Genomic DNA, 19,428 nt, shown 5'->3' with positions numbered 1-19,428 from the left:
GACTTTGACCCTCCAAGAATCTAGTTTTGGGCTTTCTACATTAGCATTTTCTTTCTTACTTCCTTTGGCCCATCCTCCTTGTTTAACAAAGTGAGTTAACATGATTTTCTCTGGATGTTGCTTGAAGAACTTGTGTGGGAAATGTAAGCATTCTATTGAAGCATTTCTGATGGTAAGGGCTATTGTTCAGTAACTCCAGAACCTCTCCAATGGTCTTCACAGAGTGCAAATCAGTACTGTACAGCACTTCATCTAAAATTTAATCTAAAGTTACCTTTAAGCTTTGAAATATTTATTTGCCTGGATTCAGAGTATTAATATATTTTGAGTTTATATTTCTGTTAATTTCTGAGAAAAATAACTTAAGATATTTATGTAAGGGTTCAAATGAAAAAGAAAGACACTGTGTTAAAGATACTGAACAATTTAATGTAAACATTTTTCATGAAGGAACCAGAAAAATCATACATGTAAAATACCTTACATAAAAATAAAAATATTTGGCTCAGACTATACTGTGTAGTGTGTCCAACCAAAACTGTCCCTTAAAATAACAGAATAACCAGTAGTAATCTCAGTGTAACCACTTGTACTCTGCCGAAACAGAGAAAAGAACGCTATTCACGAACATCATCATTTTTCTCCATTGCACGCAGCTTGTTAGTGTCTAATCTAATTAGTAGCAGTGAGACAATAACCCTAGTGGATACTTTAAAATGCATGCACATTTCCTGTCTTTGAACACCAAGTGGAATCAGCCATCGATGCCCACAAGTTGCGGTTGTCCTGGCTGTCTTGCCAAGACGTTGCCCTGCAACTACTTCAGGCCACTGCCTGCTTAACAGTGGGGGAAACAAAATTACATTTAATTACATTATAAATTATCTATGATTTAATTTATTTCCTTGATGAGGCTAAACGTCTCAGCACATTGCCTTCAACATTATTTAGCACAGGCTTGTAATATATACACAGCGTGTAATATATACAGTTGTATATGTAGTAATATGCGACAGTTGTCAAATTGGCAATTTTTTCTCTTTTTTCTCTTGTTCCAATGTATTTGAAATCAATGAGGCAAAATTCTAAATGTCTGCATTTATTTCATGTTTTTTTTTTCATGATATTTGAATAGACATTGAACTATATTACCAAAACGGCATCCAACAAGTCAACCCCCCCTTCCCCCACTTCGTGTTTTGATTCTTACCTGTTCCATCCTGGTGCGAAGCATTTTCGTCACACTGCTGATGACCCCCAGACAGGTGGCCCAGTCCACCCCCCTCACATCCAGGTCATGCTTGGGAAACATTTCTGCCAGCCATTCTGAAATGGAGAGAGAAAGGCACATGAGCACCGACCAGTGACGCTAATGCCTGCACTCTGGGACAATGTCCATAACTGATATATACTGGGCCACGTTGGCCGATGTGAACAATGCAGACAAGTTTCCACATTCAAGTAAACGGTATCTTTTGCTAGTATAATAAGGCACATGATGAGGCTATTTTATGAGCATGATGTTTTACACCATTTACTTCAGAAATATGGATAAAGTACATAATACTGGCCATAATATTAGTATCAGGCCAATACCCATATGATTCATTTCAGCCATTTTCAACTGATACAGATTACTGCATCCATCCGTCTGAAGCCCCACTGTGGTCAGTCAGACTAAATTGAAAGGCTCCCATTTTAAACTCACATAGGACCCATTGTGGGACAGAGCCACAATGAGCCCTGAAGCCTCACCTCTTATGGCCTCTATCTTGTTGGGGTCCAGCTGCATTATCCCTCCAGATCGGTTCCACGTGACCCAGCTGTGGGCCAGCACCATGTCGGTGAACACGGCCCTCAGCATCACAGCCATCGCGCCTTGCGGGTCCGACTCTTTGAAGGCCTTCAGGTACTCCGAGGTGGAGATGCGCACCTTCCGTGAGGAGCTGCCAATCAGCACTGCCGCGGAGAGCGCAGAACGGCACAGGTCAACTCCCGGGTCGACATCGCAAGTCAAATGAATGCAGTTCATTCAGTACGTACAAGAAAGGGTGAAGGGTGAAGAAATCACCCTCAGCTTAAGACCCTATCGGACGTATTGGGAGGTTTGCACCATTTTCCGGTTATTATTAATTAACTTTTACCCTGAAAGTGTAACAAGTCAGGGTACACATGCACCCTGATCTGGCAAATTCCCCTCAAGCTAGGTCATGGTACTTACCTAGCTGCTCATCCTTGACGTTGCCTGTGCTACTGGGTCCCATCAACGGCACGTTTACTGGCAGGACATCCACAACGGCGATCCCTGAAGGCGGGGCTGCAAACACCTGATTTGTTATTGGGGGTTGGTCTGCCCTGCCTCGGGTTTGGCTCCCAATTGGGGATTGGTCTGCTGTGCTATGGGTTTGGCTCCCAATTGGGGATTGGTCTGCTGTGCTTCGGGTTTGGCTCCCCATTGGGGGTTGGTCTGCTGTGCTTCGGGTCTGGCTCCCCATTGGGGGTTGGTCTGCTGTGCTTCGGGTTTGGCTCACCATTGGGGATTGGTCTGCTGTGCTTTGGGTCTGGCTCCCCATAGGGGGTTGGTCTGCTGTGCTTTGGGTCTGGCTCCCCGTTGTGGGTTGGTCTGCTGTGCTTTGGGTCTGGCTCCCCGTTGTGGGTTGGTCTGCCCTGCCTCCGGCCTGGCTCACCCTGCCCCTGGCTCGACCCCTGGGCTTCCTCCCCCCTTGTTTTGTCCTGCCGGACGTGAGGCGGTCGAGCTGGGGGGCAGCGGGATGGGCGGGCTGTCTCGTAACGTTGCTCTGAGGGAAGCGTGGCCTGCCGCGGCGGGCTGGAGGGGTGTGGAAGGGGGGCGGTTTGTCGTCTGGCGGGGGCACGTGGGAAGGACTGGACAGCACATTCAGGCGGCTCAGTCCAAACCTGGAGCCGCGGGAGGGTGGGGGCTTCGCCCACGCCGAACTGTGCGCCATTCTGTGCCATGACACCTGCAGAAACACAAAACCATAACTGGGCTGTCCCCTCCCACTGCTCTCATAGGCTACTGGGAACAATACCACTGGGAAAAGAGCATACACTTCCAAATTATGACAACATGGCTGCAAATCCAGAAAATAAATGTACACATCAATGTAGAAGCTAGATAGATGCGCAGAAGTGGCCAGTGGCTTTTGTGTTAGGGTTTGAAATATAGCCACCAATATAAACTACCGAGTCCCTTTCATGGTCAATTGGTCCTTCATACAAATGATGGCTGCAAATATTAGCTGAATTTTCTTTGAGGCAAAAGTAGCCTTGGCCTATCTTTTTCCCCCATGTTACCAGGGTGATGCATTTTATTGTAGACTGGTAATCGCATACATAATGCAACTCATCCGTTAGGCCAATTCTATAACAACAACCGGCAGCTTTTATTAGAGTGGAATGGAGCTGTCAGCCATTTTGTGATTCTTAGGGCTGACTCCGTGGTGACCAAAGGCTGTGTTCGATACCACATACTACTCCTACTTAATTGCAGGCTTATTTTCATTGTAATGTTGTACGAGTAGTATGCTTAGTATGTGGTAATCAAACACAGCCGAAGTGTCATACAAGACACTAGAATGCATCCCCCCTCTCTCTTATTGGACTGAAGCTCCACCCTCAAATAACTAGAATCACTTTCTTGGGGATGCCAGAATCCAGAGGCACTTATTTTTCACCACATTCTAAAACAACAAATAACAAAAATATCATAGCCACCTCTTCAGGAATCGGAAAGTTCAGATGAGACTCCTGCATGTAGGAAGAGTTTGGTTGAAGGCTGTCAATCTTCTCCTCCAATCTCTGGATGGCTGTACACATGAACTGGCAAAATAAGAAGGAAAATTGACCAGGTTAATGCCACTACATCCGTGCCAAGATCTGAGCGAAGAGACTCGAGTTGGAAGTCATTATTGACTTGCTCACTTACTCGGATGAGTACATTTAACTATGCAAGCTACTCAGACATCAGTGGACACCAAATCTTACCTGGCAAAGGTTCAGGACCTCAAACAGTGTGCCTTCCAGCTTCTCACAGCACTGTGGCTTCGCCTGGAAATGTGTAATTGCACTTTAATATAGGACATAGTCCAGTATGATGGCTCCATTTATAATCCAATTCTGTTTTTGAAAAGAAATGCAGAACACTTTGGGGCGTTTGCGGGCGTTTAGACGTTCCACACTGGCTGGTGAATGGAGAATGCACACTCACATCGTACTCCGTGTAGGGGAAGGGAGGTGGCTCCATGGCCTGCTGTGGGCTGATGCATGCAGGCCTGAATCTGGAGTACGGGGCCCAGGCACCAGAAGCTGACGATCCCACCGGTTGTGTCCCATACCCCTGACCCCTAGCAGCGGGGTGGTGGTGGTGGATATTGATCGGGAAAAGCCCTGGTAAGAAAGATCAGAAAAAAAAACAAAGTTTTGTTGGATTTGAGATGAAAAGGGTTTTGCTTTGGTCACCATCAATCATTTTGACATTGTATAACAATATTTGAGGTACGTTTGCCCACTGATTATCAAAATTGATTGACTGTCAGCCACCCAGCAGCCCTAGCGACGTCACAGCTGTGCAAATCTATTTTAAAAGAGCTGGAGTACTTTGACGGGAGGAGCAGAAGTGGAGACTTACGTTTATGAGTGGAAGTGCTGCCCCAGGCCAGCTCCTCTGCATCCAGAGGGCTCACCGTTTCTTTTCTAGAGCACATCCGGCTTGACGTGCGTTTCTTGTGTTCCCTTGTCGGGCGGACGCCTGCCTTCTTGTACACAACCGCCAACTTCTTCACTGCTGTCAGGGTCTTCTGCCCATTGACTGACACTTCAGTGTTGATTTGAGAAATCAGGTCTTTCCAAAGGGACTGGCGTTCATCAACCCGTTTCTTGTTTGGTCCAAACAGCTCTTTGCCGTGAGACTCCATGAAAGTCTGTATGGAAGCCTCCTGACTTTTGGAGAACCGGCTCACGCTCGTTGTTTTTGTACTCACGGACTGCTTGTTCTGCAACGTAAGCATTGAGTGAGGCACGATCAAGAGGAAATGATAAGGATGAATGACTGCTCAACATGCTGCACTGGACTCACCCCTGGATATTGCTCAGAAATAAGCAAATCCACAAATGCCTCGGGATACTAGTCACTATCTTCATCCATCTTATAAAGTACATCCGTGACTTTCATTGGGGCCCTAGCTGGTTGGTGGCCATCTTAATTCAGTTAAAAGGGACCACACTTAACTGGTAATTAATTTAATTTGTGTTCTAGTATTATATAGCATACGATTGCTTTGATACCATTTTGCATCATCAATTATTCAATACACTGCATTGTCGGATGTATAAATGTCCCGTTACTATAAAGAAAGGGATCTAAACGGCAGTTAAATTTGTTGTTATCCCATTTTAAATACAAGTAATTTCAGTTATTACTATTCAATTACGAAAAGCAATGCCTGTAGGAAGGAAGCGTCAGAATGTAGACAGTCTTAACTGTTCATCAGCTCTGTATATTCTGATAGTCACATTTATGCTTTCGGGAATATGATAGACCTACCCTTCGTTTTATACTGGTCCAGGCACTGCCTCTTCTCTTTCTCTTGGAAGCTCTATTCTTAGGTGCTCCAGCATTCTCAAAATCTGCCATACAATAATGTTACAAGTAACAGGGCAAGATTAAGTAAAATGTGTTACAAGTAATATTTCAAAAGTTTTTTTTTTTTTTTGTATTGCACCATTTGACGCACCATATACATTTTTCTACACCAAAACGGGTTCAGAAACGGGTTAAATAAGTGTGTTCTTAAGGAATGATGTCCATTGGCTGGGTGAGTAAAGTCTTCCATCACATAACATACATCCAAAGAACATATATATAATATTGTAATATTGTAAAGGCTCAATTGCGCAGAGGGACAATCTGCACAATATTAACCGACATGGCTCAGGCAGTAAGAGCAGTCTTTTGGCAGTCGGCGGGTTGCCGGTTCGATCCCCCGCCCGGGCTGTGTCGAAGTGTCCCTGTGCAAGACACCTAACCCCTAAATGCTCCTGACGAGCTGGTCGGTACCTTGCATGGCAGCCAATCGCCGTCGGTGTGTGAGTGTGTGTATGAATGGGTGAATGAGAAGCATCAATTGTACAGCGCTTTGGATAAAGGTGCTATATAAATGCCAACCATTTACCATTTAACCAAAAAGCACTGAAAAGCAACTTTGTGTGCAAATTAATTACTGGTGGCCTAAAAGCTATTTGGTAGATGGCAGTCAATTTTAGGATGCAGTAAAAAATAAAAAATAAATTATAAAAACAAATGTAATGCAGAAAGTTTGTGGATAGTATACATTACATTACATTAATGGCATTTAGCAGATGCTCTTATCCAGTGCGATGTAGAGTTGATTAGACTAAGCAGGAGACAATCCCCCCTGGAGCAGTGCAGGGTTAAGGGCCTAGGGCGTCCCAAGATAATATTGTTGAAAATAATTAACCCAAAAACTGGCTGGCAGAAGCATGATGCACTCCAGCTGACTGCGCATCTATCTAACCAAACCCAATGGCGGTAATTTGCTAGGTAATCTGCAAACTGGGAAACTTTTAGTTCTGCTACCATTACTAGCTCTTTATGGCACTGTTTTTGCAGTAACTATTGTGGGGCCACAGTATGGGGGAGGGAGGGTTCTAGTCGCCAGGATTTCCCCTGCAGTCATGCACACTTCAGTGGTCAACTTCGTTCATGCTGCTGACGACCCCTCCCTCTCTCAAGATGGACTATGGTGGCTAACATCAACCAGTAGTAGTAACAATGTTAGTGGCCTAGAATGCAAATACTTTAACTAATCTATTTCAACCCATTGTTGGAGCATTTTGTCTTCCGTCGTTGCTAGGGTAAACGCAAGCTAGTAAGGTACGAGCCTCAAAAACCACACAATAAGACAGCGAGACAGTGTGTGCAACTCTTCTCGACTGTTTTGTCGAACCATGTAAGTTACACATTAGTGTCATTACCTAATTGTAGGCATGCTGTAATGTTGTAGCTGTTCAAACCATAGCTTCCAAACTCGTGTCGCGTAAAAAACAGCATACACAGGGGCCCCAGGACCGATTTTGGGAAACGCATCTGGGAAAGCCATAGCTTACCTGGCGATAAGCAAGCCTTGCCACCAACATTTTGTTTCCCCCTTTCTCCCGAGTACTCGTGTTTTGGTAACGCGTCGTTCGAGTGTTTTTCAGTAGGAAATGGTGATACTTCGGTCTCCGAGGTCGGGTCTTGACCAGCGTTCTCGTCATATTCAGGAGATTCCACAGGTCGCATCCATTCCGCGTCTACCAACGATTCTGCGTCCGAAGAATCGTGTTCGTCTTCAAGTTTTACAACGATAAAAGGCACATCCATGTCGTCTGCGTGTACGGCGTGCTCGGGTGAAACCGACTCCACTGCGCTATGCACCCCAGTTTCGTGGAGGGAATTACCTTTCCCTGGACTAAACTCTTGTTTCATAATGATTTCGTTTCCAAACTAACCAATTTTAATGCGCCGAACTGTGTGATGCATCAAACTTGTTTTGCGTTTAATGTTAAAACATGGTTGTGACCGACCCTTCAAAGTAAGCAAAATGTTAGAACCACCACCAAAAATGGCTCGTTAGTTGTTAATGTACAGTGAAGAAATTCCTGCGTTCAGAGGCAACTTGTAGCCAATGGCTTCCAGTCCGTAGCCACCATTCGTCCTAAGTTGCAGTAAGTAGCCTATCTGAAGTGGATCATGAGCGTCGACTCAAGCATCAACCCGGACGGCCCAGACTCGCCAAACCAAGAAAACAAATTCATTTCAAACAGCTGAAAACCGGTTATTATTAATATTTCTGGAGTGCCTTTTATTTGCCGACTGAACGATGCCTGTTTCTCTACGGGATTAGACTGAAGTGGACTGCCTACATGCAGGACAGGAAAGCACGCCCCCAGCCTGCTAAGCACCCGGAAGTTGGGTGACCGAGGTATCCCGCCAGAGACCCTCCCCCCAATATGTCCCGCTGGACAGCATTTTGACCCTTTGTCCCGCGTCCCACATATTGAGACGATGTCCCGCACTTTAAAGCACCATCGATTTGTATCATTATGTAACGATAATCTCTACCAGTATCTGCTGTTTAGACGTATCGGTTCTCTTCATAGAGCGTCTATAGCAACTGGAGAGAGTGGGCGGGTCCAGGCAGTGAAGCACCCGGAAGTATGTCTGCTGAGTGCAAAGTGGATTTTTTGCCATTGACTTCAATGTGAAAACCAACCGAGGCAGTCTTCTGTTGTGGAATAATCCAATCCCGGTGTAGCCACTATAAGATCTGCACACCCGTTGCTGCATTGCTCCAGGGGAGGATTGTCTCCTGCTCAGTTTAGTCAACTGTACGTCGCTCTGGATAAGAGCGTCTACCAAATGGCAATAATGTAATGTAATGTAGTGATTCGTAATTTTGTGTCAGATCACCCATCAATTTCTTCAATTGAGCTAATTTGGCAATAAGCGGAATAATTCACTCTGAGGTGGAGGAATAATGACCTTCGCAGAGGCAACCCCCCCTCAACTTTTCTTCCCAGTGATGTTCCAAACTTTTTCTTTTTATTCAAAGACTATGTATATAAAATGGATGTACTTCCTTCACTGATTAGCTGATATTGTAAATATCCTCAAATTAATGGTGACAGTCTGCACTTTATCCTGATTATTCATTGTTTCCAATACAAACTGCAGGAGTAGGCTTACAGAGCCAAAACAACAAGTAGCTATTGTGCCCAAATGCTAACGGACCACACTGTAGTCAAACAATATTTTCTCTTAAGTTGTACTTGAGTACAACTTTCTTTTTCTTACTAATGATGAACTAACTATTGGCCTGATGTTTAAAATTCTGAATCATTGACACAGTTGTTCCAATTTAATTGTATACACATGTTCTGTTATGTGTTTGGGGCCAAGATGTTAATGTAAGACTGCAAACACCTTTTTCACATTTCCTGTCACAACAGAACTAAATAAAAGCAAATAAGACAAAATAAGCTTCTAGCCTCTGGCCCAGGGTGATCTGTGTAGTTTTTCAAAAGAGCACAATTCTCCTGCCACACCTAGCCTCTGTGAGTCTTTCCAAAATGAATTGCTTCTTTTTATGGTGAAATAACCTATATCCTCTCCCCATAGAATAATCCATGACTGGACAATCCATGACTTGGGAACCCAATGTAATCGCAATAATCAAATCTAAACTATTGCAGCACATTAATAGGCCTACATACGCGTAATTCTGCATATTTTAAACATTCAGAATGACAAACTACCATTAGGCTACCATTTCGTTTTCAACATCCTCCCCCATTCATAATAATGGCGCGTTCATGTGCTTTAAACGTGCAATTGCAAGCGGCCGTGGCCCTGCCCAGAAGAATGGAACGCCCGACTATGCAGGTAGCTTTCGCTCCAACACTATATTACGTTTTAAATTCGCTACTAAACAGCGCAAACAAACAATTGCAGTAACATTACTGCGCGTTGAACTGTGTGGAACTGCCGTTTTAAGTTTCAATAAACGCTGGCAATGCTGATAGATGGCTACCATCTGTTCCGTATTTGACAAAACTCAAAACCAAAACAAACAAACAACGACAACTACCAAATATGAAGTGTTTTTTACTTTCATTTACTTAAATACTCTCTGTTCCAATACTTTTTCTCACCTAAAAATTGGGTGGTCTGATGCCGAAGATGCTATGTTCTAAGTAGTTTTAACACATCAAGGCGTAAATGCCAGGAAATAAAAGCTGAAATTCTGAACTCTTGTCCCGTGTTCATATTTTTTTATCTTAATCCCAGAAAGTATTCAGTGTATAGCAAAAACAAAGGAATTGGCCTTGCTGTTCCAATACTTATGGCAGGCGTTGTATATAGTAAATGACCCTGGCCACCAGCTGAATAGCCTGCGTGCAAGTGAAAAAAAATGTTTTACTCTCTATGACCAGACGGTGGCAGTATTTGCAAAGAATGGTTGTGTTTTGCTTCTATCCACTGTTAAACTGAAGTCAAAAAGGTTTTTCTTATTCATAGGAAATCACTTTGATGAATTCCATAAATGGCATTAATGTTATTCAGTGTTCAATTAAGCATCAGTGAAATGCATTTTTCTCATTATTGTCAGGGCTCATTGAGGGGGGAAGACAAATTAAGTTCTGGGAACAGTTGGTAATGAACACATGTAACAAGTCCACTGTCTCAACAGTGTATTGGGGAGGTATATAATACAGTGTTGAGTGTGTAGCTTTAGAGTATTTGTTTGGGCTTCGTCAGAACTTGGAATGTCACTTAAGTCACTTTGCAGTTCCCATCTCCGTACATGCTACACAGACCAGTTCAGAGGTAATGTTCCCATTTCCTGTTGGGCTAGAACTTGTTCAAACATTCATTCAGACTGCTCATTGTGTGTATTTATCATAGTATTGTGTTTGGTGGGGTGTGGATAAAATGACAAGAAAAAAAAGAGTAAAATATCAAGACCAAACTATCTACAATATCGAGATTGTTACTCTGCACAGTATGAATATGGTCCATGGTGAAGTGAAAATCATTTGTCCGGCTATTCAAAGAGGCATAATTGCAGCAACATTTGCAGTCTTGCTGTTGTCAATTAGATAGTTCCAAAAAATCCAGACTACTCAATATCCCCAACACGTCACCTGTTGGCAGAATCAGTAATGAGCCCAGGGCACCTGCATTTTAAGACTACATTCAATTCAGTAATTTAATGTAGTGAGCAAATACTTACCACTCAAACAGCTCTTTCGCTTAGGCACTTTACTTATGCTATGTGCTATTCATTAGCCTAACTCATATAACATATCATACCTATCCTGAAAGCCTTTTACAGCAGAATTATGTCCGTTCTTTACAGGCCTTTATTAGAAAGCTTGGCAAGGGCTGCGGACGCGTTTGTTATGTTACACTTTAGCTTGTAGCAGAGAATGGTAAAATCAATGGCCGCAGAGACAACAGTGCTGTGCTACTCAAAACATACGGCCCGTTGGCAGTCCTCCAGGCGAGGTAACAACGGAGAGGAGGGAAAACGCACCTGTCCCGGGAACGTGGAGCTGCGGCGTCCCATGATGCCGTTCCCCTTCCAGGTCCCATCGAGAGGTGGAGAAGCGAGATTTAGAAAATAGAAATGCTCCCCAGTGTTTCATTCCCATCACCTGGATTTAGGTAATTAGCACAATTTCTTCAGCCAGGAGGTGAAACTAATTTGTGAAATTGGCTGACTTAATTCATGGCTGGAAGCAAACCGTGGCAGGCCTTTTACTTTCTGACCCCTGGACATCACACCTCTGCTCCCAATAACACAGCGGGTGTCTGGATTAGTCCGTGAGGCAGGAGGACTGGATTGAGTCATCTGGGGCTTGAAGGTCCAGTGGGTTCAGTCAACCTAAGTGTAGTGCCATTACAGAACGACGCATGAGTTTTGACGGAAAAGGAAGAGCCATGTGCCGATTTCAAAGACTTAAAAATAGTATGAAAGATATTCCATGACTACACTTTTGAAGGGCACATTTAAGACTAACTTTAAACCAATGAAGATGGCTGAACAATGAGGTTAGTTTTCAGCACTCCAGAAATAGCTGCATCATTCACGTACAACACTCATAGCCTTAGTCAACCAGGTCATAAGCTACATCTAATGGGACAGAAAACAAAATCAATCTGAGAGGGTCACAGCAGTTGTTCACTCTTGTTCAAAGGTATTGAAGTTTTACCTTGTGGACCTTGTGGAGTAGAAAAAGTATTTTAAAAGGCAGTAACAGCTGCATGCATCCTGATGGATCAGGGATGGATATGAACTATCGAGCATGAAACGTATTTCAAGTAGGCCACCGTTCATGGAGTCTCCCCTCCCTGCTGCGAGGCCTGTGTGTGTAAGCAGTGGGCCAGTCATTCCACTCAGCCCCTCACGGTTTTTACTTGTGCCGGCCTTCCCGCAGAACGCACCCACAAATAACCCGACACACACTCTGAGGGGAGGGGCCGGGAGAGGCTAAAAGCGGGGGAGCGATGCTGGGCCGCTCGGCTCTCAGGAAGGACGACACCGGCGGACGGTAAAAGCTCTTCTCCCGCGCACCGCATCGATCAGCGGCAAGGGAACGGTAAATGCAGGGCCCTGTCGATACACTGACGCCATCGGGCCTAATGGGGAAAAAAAAAAAAGACCCTTCTTTCCCTGGCTAAACGGATCAATTAAGCCCTTCCAGCACTGCTGCTGCTTCTGCACCATTTTTATACAATTTACATCACATTAGACAACAAAAAAATCATGTTTATGCTGACAAACAAAGACATTTTTGGTCCTACTGTTGTGCGAAACCAAGATCCAAGTTTCCAGATATAAAGGGGGGAAATTGCAAGCTAATGGAAATGATGAATGTCGCATTTAAATTTGCCTTCATGTTTATTATTAACTAGTCAGAAAGTTTGAACTTCTTACTTTTAGTAGTGGTAGTAAATTGAAAACGATGAAGGGGACACAGTCAATGTTACCGCGCAAGCAGAAAGAGCTTGCATCAAATGGAAATCTAAATATAGAAACAAAAGGAACTGCTATAATTGTACTAGCCCCAGATTGTGACCTCCATTTGTTCTCATGACCATTATTATACGCTGCTGTGTCCTGTGACCCAGGAGTGATATGATTTATAGTTTATGATCAGATACAATTGCGTGAGGCACAGGAACTTCATTCGCTCTATGTGAGCAGACCCTGTGTAGGGCGGTCAATGAGCAGTGAAATCCAGGCGGTCACAAAGCCATGCTCGTATGACTTGTCCAGCTATCCTATTTGTGGAAGATTACACTGTAGAAACGGCAATTCATTCATTTGGTAGTCCCTCTGTAAGTGAAATATTACACCCATTAGAAAGTCTTATCTGATTTGTCCTCTCTAAGCACCTTATAGATCATCTATGAGGTTTTCTTCTTCCTGTCCTCAAGTTGGAAGAAAATGTCACTTATGAGCATAATTCATTCAATCTTCAACAATCCTTTTTATTAGAAAATGTAGTTTGGGTGCAGTGGCTGTCCTTGACCTGAGAAGGTCAGGGTGGAAAGTTGAGCACATGTCTTGAAGGTGAAGTTGAGCCTAATATTAAGTGACCGTGAGATCTCCTTTTCATACAGCTTTAAAAACAGTGCACCTTATGCATTTTCGTGTTATTATACATTTCTGATACTTTTTTCATGTTTGATCCGAGATTCTGCACAGCAAGCCTCTCCATAAGAAATGACGGGACTGCGTTGCTTGCAGTACATGATTGGTACGACAGTTCGGAACCACTGGTAAATGTTATTTCTACATAAGAAAAAATCTAAATCCGAGAAATTTGTTCTCGTAAATCACTTGTGTGAATGAACAAATGCGTTCGTTTCAGTGGTTCTTGCTTGAGACCCAATGTCTTTTTTAAGTAAATCAAGGTAGAAGAGAAATTGCAAACCAGGTAGGAAAGTAGCGAATTCGAACAGGGAGGTCGTTGACTATTATTGACGCATTGTGTTCCTGTTCAATTGACACCCCCATAGGGGGGATGTTGCCCTAGGCAACTGCTCGTTTTCTTTGCCTTGAACCGACTCCATCTTTAGATCATGCTAATCTTGTAAGAACTGCATCTCTGTAAATGCAATTTGTTTGTTTGAATTCCTTGTTGGGAACATGGTGAGTGTTGCGGAGACTGTTGGAGGGATTTGATAGTTTATATCTTATTTTTAATTTCATTACTTACACTCAACAACATGGAGGCCGATTTACACAATAAAAAATGGCAAAGCTCTCAGAAAATCTAGCCAATATATGAGATAGATTGCACATGCAGTTGCATTTGGTATACCTGCTTGCTATATGCTGTATAGAAATATCCATTAGAAATGAATGTGTCCAAAAAGCAGGAATTCATGATAAAGCAAGAAGCACCACATCCCTGTAATCCCTTTATTATACATCCCATTTGCACCTGTGACACTGTCAGTCAGGTGAAAAGGCAGGGATTGTTATTTTTCTCCCATACGAGTGCTCTTCTGCAATTACTGCAAGGATAAAAAAAATCACATTACAGGACCTCTCCGGGTAAAACATTTACCAAATAGAGCTTTAACCTTCTATAATTATTGATGATATTTTTCAGATGCTAATAATGTTTCAATGTAGAAACTGTACAATTACTCAGACATTCACACTTCTTCCCAGAGCCACTCAGAAGCTCCACTGTACCACTGACCTGAATGACCCTCCCATGCCCCCTCTGAGGGGGACCTGTGTACCGTGATCCAAAAGAAGGCACCAGGCCTGTATCTCAAAGCAGGATTACAGAGTAAAACTCAGAGCCCATACAAATCTGGAACATGGACTGAAGTAAAATGTGCTCTTCCGGTTTGAGTCAGTGCAGTTATCCAACACTGTAATCCTGCTTCATGATGGAAGCCTCTGGTGGATAAACCTTTATTGGGGATACGGGTTATTTTGGCAATTACTGCCTCATTAGTTTGAAAATAAGCTACAATTGGCAGACAAGTAAAGCAAGAACAACTTCCCAAGTAATTATGTGGCCAAACAAGATCACAGAGTTGATCAATCAAGTGCACAGTGATTTGAACATGCAGTTCTCAGCTGCATTTTCCCGCCCTGTTGGATTTGATTGCACTTGGGCAGTCTCACAGCTCATGCTGCAATTTTTAAGAATATATTGAATAATAAAAATGGAAAAATCTATCATGATATTTTTTTGTGAAATGCATTTAAGGGCAAATGCTCAATTGAGTCTAGGCAGATTACTTTTTTCATTTGTGTGCACAGCAGACGAATCAATGGGCGGGGGGAATTACATTTCTATATTCATCAATAGTAACTGAGTTGCATAAGAACATCATTAGCAGACACGAAGGAAGGGATTGTCACAACAGGCTCTTAAATATGGGCCACAACCTGAAGTGTCTGGCCCCTAGCACAGTCTGTCCCAGCATTTCGGCAAGATGCAAGCATACACCCTGGACAGTCCATGGCAGGACACATACAGCTGGGATTCAAATCTTGGTATATATACGTACATATACTTATATACATATACTCAAAATTAGATGCATATAACCATGATTATAACACATGACAGACAAAAGAAAACAATCGTTAAAAGCTATGAAAGGTATGAATATATAGATATCATATGAAAATATACTTTAATTGCATTAATTGCAATTGTGTACCCTGTGTAATCCCTCTTGAAACTGTACATTAAATATGATAAAATGTAAAATATACTTCCAAAATACTGAACTACACTTGCAATTAATTGAATTAAGGTATACTTTTTATAACTATAATTTTATATGATTGAGTATACTTACTTTAAGTACACTGATGAGCAGCTTAATGACATATATATATATACATATATATTTGGAAGTACACTTGAAACATTTATGTAAACGTAAATTATATTCTTAAGAATGCACCTCTTTCACTTGGGTGTACATAAGATTATGGCCCTCTTCAAAGGTTTACTAGACAAAATATGAAGCGATTTGGGAGCACAGGCCCCATCCTGACCCTTGTTGTGCGATGAGGGAAACAGCTGTGAGCTGGGGGTAGTTGAAGCCAGCTAAGTTGCCTATTGATTTGTATTTATTGCTTTTTAGGACTGTCATCAACTTTGAAATAGCTGAAGAAGCAAAACCTGGAAAAAAAATAAAACTGGTGACCAAACAATCTCAACGTCATTAAAATACTGCATACAAGCCGAATTCACATGAACAAGACCGAAAAGGCATTCATAAAAACTCTTTTTTTTAGGTTCAGGTGACCTGTGCATCACTTTAGATCAGATCAGTTTAGAAAAAGGATTGGAAATGTTATCATTCTGATTGTCAGGTCTTCTGTGTTCTGTTTCAGTGTGAAATGTCAAGAGAAAAGGTTGCTTGAATAGGATGTCCGGTAGATTATACCGTTGCTATAGATTAGCTTACCTTGCAGAATTGCGCTAATGCATCTGAATCAATAATGTTTGATAGATCTATATTTATCCTCCTTCCGACCTTTAGCTGTCTTTACATGGGAATATGGATTCATAACTTACCGTCATATTGGTTTGTTCATGCAATTATTGTGAGCTGATAATAGCATTTACAGCAAAGCAATGTCACTGCTGCTGTAAAAAGTTATTTTCAAAAGTTGTATCATTTTTCTAATGGGATAATAAAGTGAGAGCCAGCAGATATTCAGAACCAAGCTGTTTTACTGCATTGCGTTTAATGTCATTCTCCTCATTGCAGAATGTAAGAAAAATAACGAAATACAGTACACCAAGCGCCACAGTGCGGTATAAGAACAGCTATAAACAAGTGAAAACAGGAACAAATACAGGAATTAAAATTATAAAAAAGAAAAATTACAATTTTAAGTGTACTACCAGTTCAGTTCAGTTCAGTTCCGTTCAGTTCCGTTCAGTTCAGTTCAGTTCAGTTCAGTTCAGTTCAGTTCAATTCAATTCAATTAAATTCAATTCAATTCAATTCAGTTAAGTTAAGTTAAGTTAAGTTAAGTTAAGTTAAGTTAAATTCAATTCAATTCAATTCAATTCAATTCAATTCAATTCAATTCAATTCAATTCAATTCAATTCAATTCAATTCAATTCAATTCAATGTGCACTTTTTACAGCACAAATGGTCACAAAGCACCTTTACAAAGAACCCAGGCCCTCTCAGAGCAAGCCTAACTAACGGAGTACATCACACCAGAGGGATAGGCAGCAGCAGTTGGGAATACCTCATTTGGGTAATGGTACGAGAATCTGTAATGGACCCTGGTCTGAATGCAGCCCCCTGGGACGTCCAGCATTAGGCGAGATGAGATGGTGGCGTACACCATGACCATCCCTCTGTGCTGGTCTAAACGTGGTCTTCTGATGCGGAGACATGGGCCTTACAGCGCACACCGTCTGTTCTATTATTAGCTGTGGATGTTCTTCCATGTGTAATTCTATAAAAAAACCAGCTGAGGTCAGGAAAATAACACTTGAAGTAAAAAAACTGAAAAAATAGGCTGCTCACCATTTGCATCTTCCAGCCAGGGTAGATAAACTAATCTCTTGACCGGAAATATATTGTGTGGTAATGTCAGTACAAATAAAATAAATTAAGAAATGTGCGGGGGGGTGGGGGACAGTCATTCACAATACAATTATGACAATCTTTTAAGGCTGGCTTATAAGACATTATAAAATACCACCACACTGATAAACGTGGTACAAGAAATAAAATCAACTGGTAACAATTTGATTCTAATTCTAATAGTGCAGTCAATCCTAATGAGTGTGAACATTTGCAAATGTAAAATACAGTGACACTGTAGTTTAAATCGTTTTTTTCATGTATTATTCCATTTTATTTCAATCTGCCTGTGTGTTTTGTGTGTTTATGAGTCATGATTAAATTAAGCTGATTGATTTCAGAGTGATAGGCACCAGTGTAACTGGGGGACTGGTGTGACTGCAGAGTGCAGCAGTGTAACTGGGGAACTGGTGTGACTGCAGATTGCAGCTGTGTAACTGGGGAGCTGGTGTGACTGCAGATTGCAGCTGTGTAACTGGGGAGCTGGTGTGACTGCAGATTGCAGCTGTGTAACTGGGGAACTGGTGTGACTGCAGATTGCAGCTTCAGATCCCAAGTGGAGCATTGACATGGCCTTGAGTAAAATGGCTAACCTGACTTACTTCATTGTAGGAATGGATTGCATGTGAAAGCTGTGTGAGTGACCGTGGATGAAGCAAAATGTAAATATTATTAAAAACGAGATTTACACAAAGACTCTACAATATGGAGACCACATTGCTTAAGTAATTGACCACAATCCTGTAAAATGTATTCATAGCTAATCTGTGGCAGTGAAATCTTTCAGCATATGCTAAAGTAAAAAAATAACGCCAATCAAAAGCCACTCTCCGTTTTCCCCTGGGCACACTTTAATGACCACTTTATTGACCGGGCACGCAGCAAACATGCCAGTCAATTCCCTCACAAGCATCGAGCCTGAATTAAAATGATTAAAGGAAAGCTTTATGGATGGCGGTACAGCCTTCGGTAATTGGTGTGAGCGCCAACATTAATTATCGCGGGAAGACGCGGGGATCCATCTCGAAGGCGCGGTGATGCTTTGGCTCACAACGGGCGACGCTTAACGATCCCGCGCTATTTTGACCGCCGGAGTCAGGTGCAGACAACAACGCAAACACCGCCTAAGAGCTTGCAAGTGATGGAAGGCCATGCATTATTAATCATCACTGTCGATGCCTAAAGATACCACAAACAACAGGGTCCTGACTGCTCAAGCGCTTCGCTGAGCCAAAAAGCTTTAATGGACGCCAGGCCCGTTTAACTGTCCTTGTAGGTCTGAGTTCAGGGATGCCTCCAGTCCTGTTCCGGAGGTCCAGTGTGTACAGGGTGGGTTTTTGTGCTCCAACATTTTTGACAACATATTCTAAAACGTTGTATACCCCATTGCTTTTTCACTCATATCAAGGTCAGATACAGATACTATTCATTAAAATTATTGTAAAATATTTATTTTGTGTATTTTAGTTACTTTTTAATAAACACAAACAATTGTAAATAATCAGCAAATAGAACAAATACTTTTGTTTGAAATAATTCAAATGATCGATTCAAAATTCTATTTTAAAGAAATTAATAAAAAAACTAAATATCAATTTGTTCTGTATAATTACTTCCAAGTATAGTAGAAACAGTAATTTAACAAAATTTTAAATCTTTAATGAAATGAGAGTACATTACAAATAAGTGGACAATCAATACAGTCTCAAGGATTTGCAACTTTGTAGTCTCCGCCCTCTGTCAGTTTGATAATTGAGCACACCTGAAATGAATCAGGCAATTAGTGGAGCCACACAAAGAGCTTGTTTGAGTGCACCAGAGCAGAGTGCTGCTATTGGAGAGCTGATTGTGTGAAGTTTATGTGCCTGCCTTCATTTTGCGTGGCACAAAACGTACAACAATTAGATACTGAAAGCCTGAAGAGCATGGTGACCCTGTGGATATACAATGGCCCTGTGGATATACCTAAGCTGGTAAACATTTATAAAAGTGCATAACATGAGTATTATTGTCACCAGTAGACCAGAAAATGCAACGGCTCAAGTTAACCCCCGCCATAGAATAACCAGGGCTGGCGAATCTTGCATGTTTTCTTGACACGATAATCAGCATTCCTTACAGACAAGCCTGGACACACCAAACAATGGTCTGGAATTTGGTTTGGACTTGCATAGAGAAAATGCAATTAACACTCTGGAATGTGCCAGAAGTGCACAGCAAATAAAATGCATTTATGTCAATC

General features: G+C 42.1%; 1 protein-coding gene across 2 annotated transcripts; it reads right to left on the bottom strand.

Annotated features, from left to right (window-relative positions):
• Positions 1-490: 490 nt before the first annotated feature.
• Positions 491-7,963, bottom strand: si:zfos-905g2.1 (uncharacterized). Of its 2 annotated transcripts, none has more exons than XM_061225858.1 (10): positions 7,147-7,963; positions 5,564-5,646; positions 4,649-5,012; positions 4,229-4,407; positions 4,006-4,068; positions 3,736-3,840; positions 2,222-2,981; positions 1,756-1,959; positions 1,211-1,326; positions 491-834 (listed from the first exon to the last, which is right to left on the bottom strand). In XM_061225858.1, the coding sequence occupies exons 1-10, from the start codon at positions 7,505-7,507 to the stop codon at positions 823-825; spliced, it is 2,247 nt and encodes a 748-aa protein (XP_061081842.1). In that variant the 5' UTR covers positions 7,508-7,963; the 3' UTR covers positions 491-822. The 2 variants fall into 2 exon arrangements, with proteins under 2 accessions (XP_061081842.1, XP_061081841.1); XM_061225857.1 differs by having other exon boundaries at positions 492-837; positions 7,147-7,962.
• Positions 7,964-19,428: the final 11,465 nt, after the last annotated feature.

Source organism: Conger conger, chromosome 17, assembly GCF_963514075.1.
Source record: "Conger conger chromosome 17, fConCon1.1, whole genome shotgun sequence".
Classification (NCBI taxonomy): Eukaryota; Metazoa; Chordata; class Actinopteri; order Anguilliformes; family Congridae; genus Conger; species Conger conger.
This window is presented reverse-complemented; position numbering and strand designations above follow the sequence as displayed.